The sequence below is a fragment of the Electrophorus electricus genome, chromosome 7, assembly GCF_013358815.1.
Source record: "Electrophorus electricus isolate fEleEle1 chromosome 7, fEleEle1.pri, whole genome shotgun sequence".
In the NCBI taxonomy this organism is placed as follows: Eukaryota; Metazoa; Chordata; class Actinopteri; order Gymnotiformes; family Gymnotidae; genus Electrophorus; species Electrophorus electricus.
In genome coordinates, this window is record NC_049541.1 from 662,771 (window position 1) to 677,500 (window position 14,730).

At 47.9% G+C, this 14,730-nt stretch overlaps 2 protein-coding genes across 5 annotated transcripts in view; both read right to left on the reverse strand.

Annotated features, from left to right (window-relative positions):
- Positions 1-12: 12 nt before the first annotated feature.
- Positions 13-12,946, reverse strand: wdr47a (WD repeat domain 47a). 3 transcript variants are annotated; one of them, XM_035528533.1, is made up of 16 exons: positions 12,730-12,946; positions 11,929-12,095; positions 10,012-10,095; positions 9,835-9,919; positions 8,785-9,596; positions 8,257-8,374; positions 7,996-8,177; positions 6,035-6,268; positions 5,787-5,844; positions 4,501-4,658; positions 3,626-3,795; positions 3,122-3,292; positions 2,642-2,773; positions 2,319-2,537; positions 1,839-2,059; positions 13-623 (listed from the first exon to the last, which is right to left on the reverse strand). In XM_035528533.1, the coding sequence occupies exons 2-15, from the start codon at positions 12,084-12,086 to the stop codon at positions 1,917-1,919; spliced, it is 2,724 nt and encodes a 907-aa protein (XP_035384426.1). In that variant the 5' UTR covers positions 12,087-12,095; positions 12,730-12,946; the 3' UTR covers positions 13-623; positions 1,839-1,916. The 3 variants fall into 3 exon arrangements, with proteins under 3 accessions (XP_035384426.1, XP_035384425.1, XP_035384427.1); XM_035528532.1 differs by lacking the exon at positions 12,730-12,946 and adding an exon at positions 12,280-12,382; XM_035528534.1 differs by lacking the exons at positions 10,012-10,095; positions 12,730-12,946 and adding an exon at positions 12,280-12,390.
- Positions 12,947-13,463: 517 nt separating this feature from the next.
- Positions 13,464-14,730, reverse strand: part of camsap2b (calmodulin regulated spectrin-associated protein family, member 2b) — a 64,778-nt gene continuing 63,511 nt past the window's right edge. For both annotated transcript variants that reach the window (XM_035528531.1, XM_035528530.1), the window contains one exon: positions 13,464-14,730. This exon is cut by the window's right edge and continues 434 nt beyond it. The gene's annotated coding sequence lies outside the window, so the exon portion shown is untranslated.

Sequence of the window (14,730 nt, forward strand, 5' to 3'; positions counted from 1 at the left end):
AACACACAACACTTTTCTCATCATCACCATGGAGAGTGACAAACAAGCTTTTATTTGGACGTTATACAGCCTCACACACCTGTTTCTCATAAGCTACTGAGGACATTAGTTCCAAAGCCATTTAAAAGCTACCTACCATTTAGGAATTTCTGTGAGAAATTAAACTGAAGGTCATTAACATAAGCGTTCAAACAAACATGTCAATGTTAGTTTAGCTCTTAAAAATAAATATCAATAAAAAATTAACAGCAAATAAATAAAAACTACATCATAAAATATAAGCATTCCATACAAAGTGCAGAAAATAACACTGAGAAAGAACAGAAGCACTGAAACTTTAGATCATCTATGTCTGTGTAAACGTTAAATTAGTTTGAAGTCGTTTCCTCGGTACTGAAGTTCACTTGAAGACACCTGGACCTTCAGTGTCATCACACACAATGTGAGCTGAGCTGGAGGTTCTCTGGGGTTCTCCATGACAGATCTGAGCCTAGTCATCATTCATAGGACATTACACCTCACATCACCATCCACAAAGGCATTACGTTGATTATACACATTGATTTCATAAGCATTCCCAAGCAATGGACACTGAGCTCAGGCAAAGCACTGAGATTACACTTCTGAAAAACACACACACACACACACACATACACACATACACACACATACACACACAAGATAGGAGTTTAAAAATGTATCGATAAAAAGGTTGAGTTGAACTGCTTGGCGGAGCGTCATGACTGACACTGGAACCCAAGGCACCAAACTGCATACACAGAAACCCAGCATCAACTCACTCAAAGACAGATGCAATCCGCTTAGTCCAAATAAGCAAACACACGTACACACACACACGCGCACACACACACACGTGTACACACACACACGCGTACACACACACACGCGTACACACACACACAGGACTGACTCATATTTGCCCGTTCTGTGGTTTTACCACTGATCTCTAATTAAAGAACAGGACAGCTGAGGCACTAGAACTCTAGGAGAGAAGGACGAAGCTGAACTCAGCTGACGCAGTCGTACAGGGACCACCCCCAGGAGGAGGCGGAGCAAGATGACAGACAACTCCACACTGTAACTCCACACTGAGGTTAAATCTGGCAGGCCATCCAGGACATCAGGGGCTGCCCAGAGTACTTATTTGGACGAGTGATATATTGTCAAAAATGGTTGAATCTTTAACACTGTAACCATCACTGCAAGTTATTATTATTACTAGATATTAAAATCCAGAGTTACTGTGGATCAAGATCATGAGGGCATAAAAGTGATCCAGTTCTTCATTAGAGATCAGTGGTTTGTACAGAAAATCCAGCCAGTGGGTCCCAGTCCTAAAGGCCCAAAAGCTCCCTGTTGTATTGTCCAGGGTTGGGGGTCCGAACCAGTGCGTTTGGTAAGGTCACTGAGAGCCAAACAGCTACAACCAATCAGAGATCAAACTGGAATGTAGCTGTGAATTGAACATGCTGATTCCAGACCTGTTTTGTCTTCAGCTGTTGGCCATCTCAGTAGAGACTCATCTCAGACGTGTTCTGTTTCAGCAGGTCAGTGCTGTGTTGCTTATCACGTTACACTTGTCTGTGTTATGGCTGTTTGTTTTATTTAAAGTTAAGTGTTGTTGTGGCACTAGTGTGCAGACCAGGTGATTGGGACATATGGCAGCAAACATCACTACTATATACAAGAGACTCACAGAGAAGCCAAATCACACACCATCACAGAGCGGGAAAAAGAGCACAGAAATAATAAATAACTTGCACACACACACACACGCACATACACACGCACACCCACACGCACACGCACTTATTTACATTTTCATCCAACTAGGTGGGCTGCTGGAGCAGAGGAGGATGTTTGGTGCCGTCTCCCCCTGGTGGTGAGCGGAGGCTCTACGTGTTGTGTGTCCAGAGTGTGACTGTACGGTCGGCTGATGAAGACAGAAAGGAAAGGTGCTGTGGGTGCCATCTGCACTGGATCACCTTATCACCATGGTGACCAACGGTAGTCAGGGGGAGCTGTTTTGTTAGGTCCCCTACACACACACACACACACACAATGAAACGAATCAAACATCTGGCAGGAAGAACATCTATGTGGCACACACTCATTTCAGAATTAATGTTTTATGTTTTTAATGTTTTAATAAATGTATGTTTCATGTTTTTAATGTTTTAATAATGTTTCATGCTTTTTTAAACGTTTTAATAAGTTAATAATAACTCCACCAGACGTGCCACTGTGATCCCGGCGCTGTGGTGTGGGTGTGTGTAGGCTGATGCTGAACAGGTTACCTTGCAGGTCGGTGATGATGACCTTGGTGTCGTAGGAGCCCGTGAGCAGATAGTGTGCCCCGGGAGAGAAACGGACGGAGCGCACGTCCCCCGCGTGGGGACAATATGTCTGCACCATGCGTCCTCCACGGATGTCATACAGCATACAGGCACTGTCCTCCTGTCCCGTAGCCAGGAGACGTCCACTGGGGTCCACAGCCACAGAGGCTACCGGACTGCCTGCAACACACACACACACACACATCTTTAGAGTCTGTGCGTATGCATGTGTTTGTGTGTGTTTGTGAGTTACTGCTGTGCTGTAATGCTGTAGCTCCACCCACCTGAGCCATGGAAGGCGGTGCCAACCACTCTGACACAGCTGGGCACACGCAGGTCCCAGAAACGCACGGTCTTGTCCTGTGAACCTGACGCAATCATCCAGCCACCCCACGTGTACAGAGACAGGATATGACCTACACACACACACACACACACACACACACACACACACACACACCACCGCCAGCAGGGCCAGTCACCACAGAGGAACAAATAACGTGTGTGTGTGTGTGTGTGTGTGTGTGTGTGTGTGTGTGTGTGTGTGTGTGTGTGTGTGTGTGTGTGTCCACTGAGGGCGTGAAGGTCCTGTTCTCTCGGACAGTCGGTGGTGTAGATGTTACAGTGTGTGTGTGTGTATGTGTGTGTGTACCCGTGTGTCCACTGAGGGCGTGAAGGCCCTGTCCTGTCTGACAGTCGGTGGTGTAGATGTTACAGTGTGTGTGTGTGTGTGTGTGTGTGTGTGTGTGTGTGTGTGTGTATACCCGTGTGTCCACTGAGGGCGTGAAGGCCCTGTCCTCTCTGACAGTCGGTGGTGTAGATGTTACAGTCTCCTGCTCCTGCACTGATCAGGATGGAACCCCCACTGTCAGGACCTTCAATGAAGGCCAGGTCCCGAATAGTCCCGTCATGCATGCTGAACTCCAGATCAGGACCTGTGGGACATCAGTGCATGACAAACAAGGGTAAGAAAGAAAGGAGAGGAAGTGGAGGAGAGAGAGAGACAGAGAGAGAGAGAGAGAGAGACGACAGAACCCTATAAAGCCACACACTGTAGAGGACTCTGTTGAAATCTGTATTAGTCTGCAGTGTCTGAGTGTATTCAGTGTGTGTGCGTGTGAGTCTGTGCATGGTTGTACGTGTGTGTGTGTGTGTGTGTGCACGTGAGTGTGTGTATATGTGTGTGTGAGTGAGTGAGTGTGCGTGCATGCGTGAGTGTGAATATGTGTGTGTGAGTGAGTGAGTGAGTGAGTGAGTGAGCGTCTCACCCGTAGCATTGCAGGTGTCAGGGTTGAACGGCAGGACTTTAACGTATTTGTCATTGGATCCAGTAGCTAGCAGCTGCCCACAGGGGCTCCAGGCCACACAGTAGATAGAACCCTTATGGTGTTTGTTCCTCTTAAAACACACGACTGGGGGGTTAGACGCACCAGTGCCACTGAGACACACGCACACACAGACAGACAGACACACGCACATATACACACACACACACACACACACACACACACACACACACACACCAAGCAAAGAAAAAAAAAAACAAGCAAACATTGAAGTCAGATTTCTGTTTAGGTGTCTGTTGGTATGTTAGTGTTTATCTGTAACTATATTAGAGTGATGAGCATGGAACATCCTGACTGTACATCAAACATGTCCAATAGTGATGCAGTTATCCTTAGTTTCTATGGTAATGGAAATATTTTATGCTCACATGTTGGTATTTCTCAAAACCCTGTGAGCTTATATCCAGGTCAGGCATGTAGATCTAGCCAAAAATCTTTTTTCAAGTAGCAAATTTGCTTCTGAAACATCACCTGGTGACACTTTACTGACCCACAGTCAACACTGATCATGTGATCAGAAGCTGAGTTGACACATACCCATCAGCTCATGGGCTACACTTGTCTCGTGCACTAAGTGTATGTGTTTAAGGGCAGTGGTGTCTCACTGGTTAAGGTTGACTTGTAATCAGAAGGTTGCCAGTTCAAGTCCCACCACTGCCAAGTTGCCACTGTTGAGCAAGACCTTTAACCCTCAATTATTCAAGTTGTACTCAGTCATAACTGTAAGCGTCAGCTAAATGGCAGTAAATGTTTGCGTGTATGTGAACGTGTGTGTTTAAGTTTATGCGTGAGTGTACCTGGTGTCAAGTGTGTCGGGGTAGGCACACACGCGCAGGGTTTTGGAGTTGGAGCCCACGGCATACAGCGCCCCCAGTGGATGGAAGGCAACAGCGCGCACAGCTTGTGTATCCTCCAGAGTATTAACCGCAACAAATTTCGCCTTCGACTTCTCTCCCTGAGAAAGAGTGAACACACACACACACAAATACACACACACACACACACACACACACATCACAGAGGTGGATGTGTGTAGGGTGTGTATGGTGGAGGGTGTGTGTAGGATGTGTGTGGTGTCTCAGTGGTTTAGGTACTGGACTAGTAACTGGACAGAAGGTTGTGCATGGTGAGGTAGATGTGTATGGTGTTGAGTGTGTGTTGGGTGTGGTGTGTGTGATGTGGTGTGTGTGTGGTGTAGGGTGTGTGTGTAATATATATATATATATATATATATATATAAAAATAACACAATCGCCCCTGACAAATGTATAAAAATGTAGGTTCTTTGTGTGATTGTCACACATTCTCCAGAGGTGCCTCAATAATTCTTGTTAATGTTAATCTGCAATAAAGTACAGGACCGGCTATTCTCTTCTACTAATTCTGTAGTCTCTTCCTTTATTTTTGAATTAATTAGAAATTATTACACCGGCATATAGAGGGATTTAAGAGCCACTCTCCCCAACACAACGGGAACGCGGATTAAGTTAACGGAAAAGACGCTCGAGTTTATTTCAAGACAAGGCTTCACATAACAGTTAGCAGCCTGTCAAATCCTGGATTGTATTGGCACTTGTGTCCAATTTTATTCTTATACACAGTCAGAAACCACATAGCCACTCTGTGAGGTCTGAGACAGTGTCAGAAACACAAGTATAGGAACATTTTGTCTTGCGGTTTACACAATATCAAATCCCTTTCATTACTTGCTAGCTACATTAGCCTTCACACTGCAGTGAAGAACTTAAGCAAACATCAGCCATCAAATGCTGAGCTATACTGGTACACCTGGGGTCAGGGGTCAGGGTCAGTGTATTTGGGCTCCTCTATGAACACAGGAATAAAGAAGCAGATGACCTTGTGTTGTCAGTTTTGTCTCAATACAGTTGACAAGTACCAAATTCATATTCTGTTTGACGTGCTTGAAATCAAATTACTACGTTTAATCACTGTCAGTGCTTATCACTGCAGTCGGCTCAAATAATGTGTGCGTGTGTGCATGCATGTCTGTGTGCCAGCGTGCGTGTGTGTGTGTGTGTGTGTGTGTGTGTGTGTGTGTGTGTGTGTACGTGTACATACACACCTCTGCGGGTTTAGTGCGGGTCAGACTGCTATCGCTCAGCGCGCCTCTCTTCTGAGTACTGCAGAATGAAGGTACAGAGACATGTAAACTCACACATCACACACATGCTCCAGTCAGAAATCACACAACACTCTGCTATTATAACCAGGGCAACAAAACAATCAGGATTTAGTGACAATCGTAGCCCTTAATGAATGTGGAACATTTGGTGTGTGTGTGTGTTTACAGCAGGCATGTCTGATCTTCACCTCTGGGGCAGAACAGGCGACTCAGAGGGGGGCTGCATGGTTGCCTGCCCCTCCCCCCTCTGTGGGGTGCTGCTGGCAGGCCCCGCCCCCTCCTCAGGGTGTGGGGTGTTGGGGGCGCCCCCTGCTGGGGTTGCAGTGTCACCTGCTCCACCGTTACACTGCAGTGAGAGAGTCTGCACCTCCTCTCCCAGGCTGTCCATACCAACGTTCAGCTCTTCCAGCTTCTGAATAGACCTACACACACACACACACACACACACACGCACACGCACACACGCGCACACAGACACGCACACACACGCACACGCACGCACGCACACACACACACACACACACACACACACACACACGTTTGCTTAGACATGCTCAAGTAACCACAAAGAAAGTCCTGACAGTACATCTCTAGTTTTCAAGGTTCTATGTTTTAAATGTAATGTGATATCATCTACTGAATAATTCATAATTCTTTGTTCTGTTCAATAAAATTTGTTTCAGTGCATCTCAAACAAATCCTGACGTGTATGGCGCCATTAGAGCTTCAGACGCTCACATGGCCCAGTACTGACCAGATAAGATCGGTGTCAGACTGCAGCTGAGCTCCTATTAGAAGTCAGCGAAGCACAAATAGTGGGTTTTTACTAGTTCATGTTGTAGAAATATTTTTCTGATTAACAGCTGGTGTTGTCCACTGTTATCTCCACTGCCAGTTATATTTCCTCCATGGTTAGGTGTGTTTTTGTCCACTCTTTTGCTGGACCCAAACCCAAACCCCATTTTCCAGCATGGACGCAATTTTATTCTAATACAAACACAAATACAAATAATGTTGCTGCCGCAACAGACCCAGAGACAGACAGAAGCCCCAAACTGAGCTCTCTGTGCAGCCCAGCGGCTACACCACGCCTCCCTCCCTGGTACTGCTGGCCACGGGACATCGGGGATTATCATATTAATTTGAATAATCTACCATTTAAATGAGAAATAGAATTTTCACATTAAATTACAAAACAAGAAGCTATGACATATTAGACACATATCGCATATTAATCCAGTACACTTAGGTTTAATATGTCTGAGCATTACAGGCACAGTTAACTCAGTGAGAGAAATCTGTGTGTGTGTGTACACTTTAGTGTCTCCCACGGGGGTTGGTCCCACCCCCCGGACCCCTGCACCATCTGGGGACCAGGTGGTTGTCTTATCCTCCCCTCATCCCTACTTTCATTAGCTATTCATCCCTCGCTCCCTCCCTCCTTTCTCTCCCTACCTCCATAATCCACAAAGGAGTTACTATGACACTAGACACCTCCCGTCACCAAGGTTACAATAGCTGCCATGGAAACAGCCCTACTGGACCTGAACCCACATCTTTCACACTCAGTTACAGAGTAGCAGGAAACCTCATTCCTGCTGCTTGAGCAGGACAGGAGGTGCTTCACCAGTACTTCACCCTCTGCTCCTCCACCCTCTGCTCCTCCACCCTCCTCATCCTTGTCTGACCCACTGAGTTTTATAAGGACTCTTTGTGCATTGAGAAAATTATGGAGACCAAACAGAATCTATGAAAAGTGAAGTCACAGGGTTATGGGGTTAAACCTACGTGGGTGTAGCCCAACCAGGTGTGTTATGGGGTTAAACCTACGTGGGAGTAGCCCAAGCAGGTGTGTTATGGGGTTAAACCTACGTGGGTGTAGCCCAAGCAGGTGTGTTATGGGGTTAAACCTACGTGGGTGTAGCCCAAGCAGGTGTGTTATAGGGTTAAACCTACATGGGTGTAGCCCAAGCAGGTGTGTTATAGGGTTAAACCTACATGGGTGTAGCCCAAGCAGGTGTGTTATGGGGTTAAATCTACGCGGGTGTAGCCCAAGCAGGTGTGTTATGGGGTTAAATCTACGCGGGTGTAGCCCAGCCAGGTATCACATGCACACACACCTGGACACCAGACACGTGTAGTGGTCTACCTGTTGAGAAAGGTCTCTGTGAGGTTGTGCTTAGCGGTGGGCGGAGTCTCCTGCTGCTGGACTCCGCCCTCCAACAGCATCTGCTGGTAGAGCTGTTTCTGCTGCTCCTTCTGCTCCAGGTGCTGCTGCACCCGCAAACGCTGGCGGTAATACTCCTGAAACTGCTCCATGGAGTCCCGCAACTATGGGGTGAGACGGGGGCCTTATGGCCATCACATCGTATGACTGATCGATTAGGTAATAAACAAATGACTATCCTACCTCGTTCTTGTCTGCGGAGGCGGGGGGAGGGGCCTCCTGCCCCGGGGCGGGTACAGGCCGAGAGTTCTGGGGCGCCGGTGAATTCAGCATTTTATCAGAGGGAGTTTCAGTCCTGGAGCTGAACCAACAGAAAAACCCGCATTACTCTCCAACCACAACACTCCCTGTACTGTCTCTCCAACATGTCCGCTCTAAACAAAACGTTTGCATTTAGAACATTTAACAGACGCTCTTTTCCAGAGCCACATATGTCTAGTCAGAAAAATATCCTTATTTTGCACAAATAGGTTAGACCTGGTGTGGACTTGGTGTGAACCTGGTGTGAATCTGGCCTAAATGCACTACAGAAGAACAACATCATCACTCCAAATACATCTTTAAGGAAAATAGCCCACAGAATCATAAAAAAATATTGGACACAGTATTTGCATATGCTATCATATCAGTATTTGCATTCATGCTTAATACTAAATATCGGTATCGTTGCATCGGTAGTGGTATTGTATCGGTCCACCCCTAATGCAGTACCTCTCGGGCGATTCCTCAAAAATACTGTGGCACTGTGAGTCCTCCATCATCAGACTGCGGCTCTGGTTCTGCCCGCCAGGGTACTGAAAGTTGGCAAACGAGTGTGACATGGGCGTGGTCTTCGCGGGGTCCATGGCCCCGCCCCCCGATCTCCTGTCGAGCCCCGACAGGCCGTAGGCGAGGCCGTCGAGCGCGGGGTTGAGGGAGCGGCTCATGTAGGTGTCAGCAGACTGCGGGCGGCGTAGCGGCGAGGCCGGGTACGGCGACAACTTGCTGAGCAGAGGCGTGAGCAGGTCCGCGTGCGGCGCCTTGGCCGGCTTCACCAGTCGGTCCGTGTGGATGTTCAGAATCTTCTGCTCGAAGGCGCAGGAGAAGACACCCGGCGACAGGTTCTGCAGCCACGACAGCAGGCTGAGGTCCAGGTCATCGCAGCCGTTCCCGCTGAGCACGTCCACGGCCAGCAGAACCTCGCTCTCGCTGATGTCCTCGCCTGTGGCGCGGCTCTGACAGAACTCCACGCAGCACTCGTACAGGACGCCCTTGATGAGGAGCTGGAAGAGGCGGTCAGCCCCCGCGCGGAAACCCGCCTCACTCAGCTTCCTGTCCGCAGGGATGAACTCAGCCACCATGCCGCACGCCTCCTCGAAACAGTGCACGCGTGCCGTGCTGGGGTTCCAGTCCTTAAACTCGGCGTGGTGTGTGAGACGCGGCAGCGTGAGCAGCAGACACAGCTTGCTGTAGTCCTCCTTAGAGGGAGAGAACTCCTCCAGCACATGGAGACACTTCACAGCCTCCTGCATTGTGAACTCCAGCTGTCAAAGAAAGAAAAAGGGAGGAGAGAAGGAGGAGGAGCTGGAATAGTACACAAGAAACTACACCCACATATATGTACAATTAGGAAGAATCTGAGTGCACGTGTGTGTAAACTGATCAGTCAAGTGCTCAGAGACCATAACAAGGGCTTCTCCATCACAACAATCAGGTGAGTCAGAACTCACACCGCAAGTCACATGACAGGTCACATGACAGCTGATCCACAGTGGGACTCACGTTCTGGGGCTCCTCCTCGGCCGACACGGCGTTGTTCACACACAGAGCTTCCAGAAACTTCTGCTTCAGCATGACGTAGCGGAACCTGGCAGCGGCACACAGGAGGGAGTGCACACGTCAACATAGGCGAGGAAACGCTGGCTTTGAGCATGACTGCTGCTTGTCCTGTGAGGTCACCTTTTCCCATCAAACTTGTCCATGCACTCTAAGGGTTGGATGAACTGTAACACCTCGTCCCACTGGCCGTCCAGAATCAGCTGCCTGTGGGTGAGGAGAGGCTGCCTGAGACACCAGAGGCACCGGCACAGCCTCGGCCAGACTAGCACTTAGCATCACTTAGTTATACTATAGCAATAATACTAATATTACTACTGCTACCACCAATAATGAGAATAATCATTATTGTTTCTGGTAATAGTAACAGTAACAGTATTGTTGTTATATTATTATTGGTGTTATTGTTGTTGTTGTTGTTGTTGTTGTGGTTGTATATAAGAATCCCTACCTGCTTCTTACTGACACACAATTTAAAAGATTTGGATGCATTTTACCTTTTGCTCACTTTTCTCAGTTCTTAATCTCTTCATCAAAGCTTTGATAACACAAGTGTGAATATTTGTCATTTCAATAAAGCACCACTGAATCTAATTTACCTGAGAGAGAGAGAATGACCAAGAGAGAGCTAGAAGGACAGAGGGAGAGAGAGAGCGAGAGAGAGAGAGGGAGGGAGGGAGAGAGAGAGCGAGAGAGAGAGAGAGGGAGGGAGGGAGAGAGAGAGCGAGAGAGAGAGAGAGGGCGAGAGAGAGAGAGAACAAACAGGAAGTGTAGATGTGAGAAAGAAGAAAGGAGGACTAGGATTGTTCACAAATGGCTGTTTGTGTGCAGGTTGCAGTGTGTGACGGGTGTGTCGCACTCATGTTGTGTGGCTCAGTGTGTCGTGACATCAGGACTGTCCCAGACGTCTCCACAACCCCCAAACAAACAAACAAACTGGGGCAGTCCAGACCTGGAACACCAGAACAGACACCATGTTCCCACTATAGGTGTAACAACCAGTAATACCGCAGCCTCTTAACCCAGTACACCCAGTAACACCATAGCCCCATGACCCAGTATAACCAGTAACACCGCAGCCTCTTCACCCAGTTCAACCAGTTCAACCACAGCCTCTCTGATTGTTCCTTTGTGCACTAACCAGTGACCTCAAAGACATGAATGGGCACTATTGTGAAAGCACTGGCCCTGCCACACACCCACACCCACCCACCCACCCACACACACACACACACACACACACACCCACACACACCCACACCCACACTGCACTGAGCCCTTGGCATTCTCACACTAATGCTGTAAGAGCCAGGTCTCTTCCATAATAAAAGTCTCCCTGCCCTTCTTTATGTTAGAGGTGATCTATGGCAACACTACAGACAAAGACATCGTCCGGCCTCCACAGGATGCGAACACACTTAAACTCCAACACTACTGCACCACACTGACAGTCAAAAGGCAAATACCACATGAGCTTTTTTGGTGATGTTCTTTGTGCATGTTTGACATTGTAAAGGGAAAAGGTTCATTATTAAAGATTACTAATCATTAATAATTTAAATTAATGCATAAGTCAACACGCACTTTTCTCTACTGAATTGAAACTGATTCAGTTGACGAAGGTCTTGATAATTAGTCACATGACCAGCAGGAGCAGGTGTGCTGAGTAGCAGAATTACTGAACAGTGGAGTACCGTGAGCCCTCTGACCGGCAGCTGGAAACCAGAGAGACGCCATATTATAGCAAGTGTGCAGAGAACTGTACCATTTCCACATTCCAGGGCCTAGGGACTGGGGGTGAATAGCACCACTGTACACTCTACACCACCTTCATTTACACGCCCATGCAGGTGTGTGTGTGTAAGAGTGAAAAGTGTGTGCATGTATGCATGAGTGCACATGTGTGCATATGTGTCTGTGTGTACATAATGGTGTGTGTGTGTGAGACTGAAGTGAGACAGGGGGATTAGAAAGTGAGGATTTGGCACAAGTCAGACCAGAGGAACAGCATTCATGTGTGTGTGTGTGTGTGTGTGTGACCTGAGGAATAGCATGTCGTCCGAGTAAAGGCCGTTGATCACACCGCTCTCCTTTTCCAGCGCCAACATGCTAATGTGAAGCTTGCGGGAGTTCAGGAAGTCCAGGATCACCTTAATAACCTCCACCTCCTTTATGTTGATGGTCTCCTCTGCCGTCATAGTGGCAGTCTGACAGAAGAGACAGACGGCAAGAGACGAAACGATAGAGGGGGATAGAGAGGGTGTGGATGGGAGAGAGAAAGAGGGAGAGACGGAGGAGGGAGGGAGAGAGAGAGAGAGAGAGAGAGAGAGGTTGGGTTTAAGTCAGCATGAGCCAACACGACCTGAGCCAGGCTCTGCTCGGCGGTCTAACCTCTTTTCTGCTGCATGAACTCATCCGCCCCGCCGGTCCCGTTATGTCGCATCTCTAGCGCACAACCCGCCCAGACCGCCGTGTCGCGAGCAGCGGGCTCGCCTCACAGCCTCGCGTTAAACTCGCGCAGCGCGAACGCAGCAGGCTCGCGAGTCTCTGCAGCCCCGCCACACACGGCTCTCTCGCGAGGGGCGGATGGGGGCAGCAACCGGACGGTGCGCCCGCTCACGACTTACCCATCGCACGCCAACTACCCGAACGCCGCCGTAGCGCTCGCGCACAGCGGCGGACAGGTGCAGTCTCGTGACAGCAGTGGCGGAGACGTTTATCCAAAACCCAAAAGAGCGAACAATGTGCGTGGATCACGAGATCCCGGACCCGAGGGCAGCTAACGCGCTAGCACGAGCCTAGCTGAGGAGTAAGGGCGTAGCGCGCGGGTTTGGGGCTTACCGGGTCACGTGCACATATACACAAACAACTGCGGTCCTGTGGGGGTCTCGAGGGTCGGTCCCCTTTTCCTCGGATGAGAAACACGCGCGTTGATGGGTCTCCGTGTGGTCTCGCGTCTCTCCGCCGTTACCTCCCTAGCTGTGGTTGTCAGGCGGACGTTTCCTCCGGCCTCTCCACCAATCAGCTCCGAGGACGCGCTCCGGCCTCTCCACCAATCAGCTCCGAGGACGCGGCGACGTCGCCCAGACCACACAGCCGTCAGGACGGGCTGGCTAAGAAGTAAACAGCCCCGAGGCTTACACGGGGGGAGGAGTGGCCGATTATTGGCCACTAGGCTCGATATTATAATCAGATGTAAATTTAGGGTTGGGAGTGGCCGATTATTGGCCACTAGGCTCGATATTATAATAGCTGTAAATTAAGGGTTAGGAGTGGCCTTATTATTGGCCACCAAGATAGATATTATAATAGATGTAAATGCGATTGTAAGGAAAGCGTGGAGAATAGATTCTGACAACACAAAATAAGAAAACCTGCACAAGAGGCCTGAGATGCACTGAGATGAGTTCAGTTTGGGAAACTAGTCTGGAGGAAGCGCAAACATAAAAAGTGCCATTTTAGTATCTTCGTAGAATTTTGGATTTAATTAATTCTGCATTGTAATTACTTGGAAATACACAACGTGCCTATAGTCCAAACAGTATTTAAATGTTTAACAAAAACACCACCACCCGTTTGGATGAAAATCTGTATTTATGTAGGACATACAGCAGACAGGCAATATTAACACACAGACAAGAGCGCGTGGAACACCCAACAGAACGGCCGAAGGTTCGCCCCTCCGCGCGCTGGGACGCTATCACGAGCACCATGCGCACATCTGACAATGACCAACTTTATGAAAAATAGCATTAAGATTAAATGGCTTTAAAAATATGTTTAATATGCAAAACTATATATGTACAGCTTCAATAAATTCGATGGATGGTTTTTCTTCAGCTAGAAAAAGGAAAAAAAAAACATCTTTTAGTTGTTTTTGAACCTGAAGAAAGAAAATAAACGTGCTATCAGACAAAGTCTGTAGAAAAATGTAACTGCTCTGTACGCACTGTACACCTAATATGAAAAAGCACGTTAATTAGCAACGTAGGCCGCATCTATACGGAAGCTTCTGAAAATATTCAGTTATCATGTTTTGATTTTAATACTAACTTGTCGATGTAAACTACGCAAATCGCCAGCTGAGCGGTGCCTGTGACAGACGCGTGTCAGTAAGTTTGTGAACACACTCACTAGGCATGTTACACGCCAGTCTGCGGCGCAAGGTTTCTCTGAATGAGTGTTATTATCCAGCAGCTAAAACCTTTAGGTCCCTGGTAAGGAGAGCTGAAAACCTTAAAACAACAAAAGGCCACATGACAATGTGTACAAGCCAGACAATATTTGCATTCACGTCATATTAAAGGCTAGTATATACAGTACAGTACGCACACGCACACACACTTCCTCAAAGGGATTGTTTTGCACCACTTTCAGGGACACTAAGATATTTACAAAAACATAAATAAATGCTGACACTGATTTGATGGAGGCAAATGTTTAAGTTCCTGTGCACTAAAAACTGTCCTTAAAACTGAAGTTAGTGTAAGTTAACTTTCAGTGCAACATGTCCTTCTGTCAGTCTCACACACACACACACACACACACACACACACACACACACACACACACACACACACAAGCATAAGGCCACAAATGCATACTGTGTTTTAAACCAAACAAGGTGAGACATTGCCTCATTGTTTTTCTGTCTCAGGAACAGATGCTACGATGTTTAGATTTGGCACGCACACACACACACACACACACACACACACACACACACACACACACGCCATGTGTAGACAGACTACAGTGTGTGTGGTAACGGCTAATCTTCATGTCCTGCATGGCACACTCTCCAAACCGGTCCAGTAACAGTCAAATCTTCACACTTCAGCC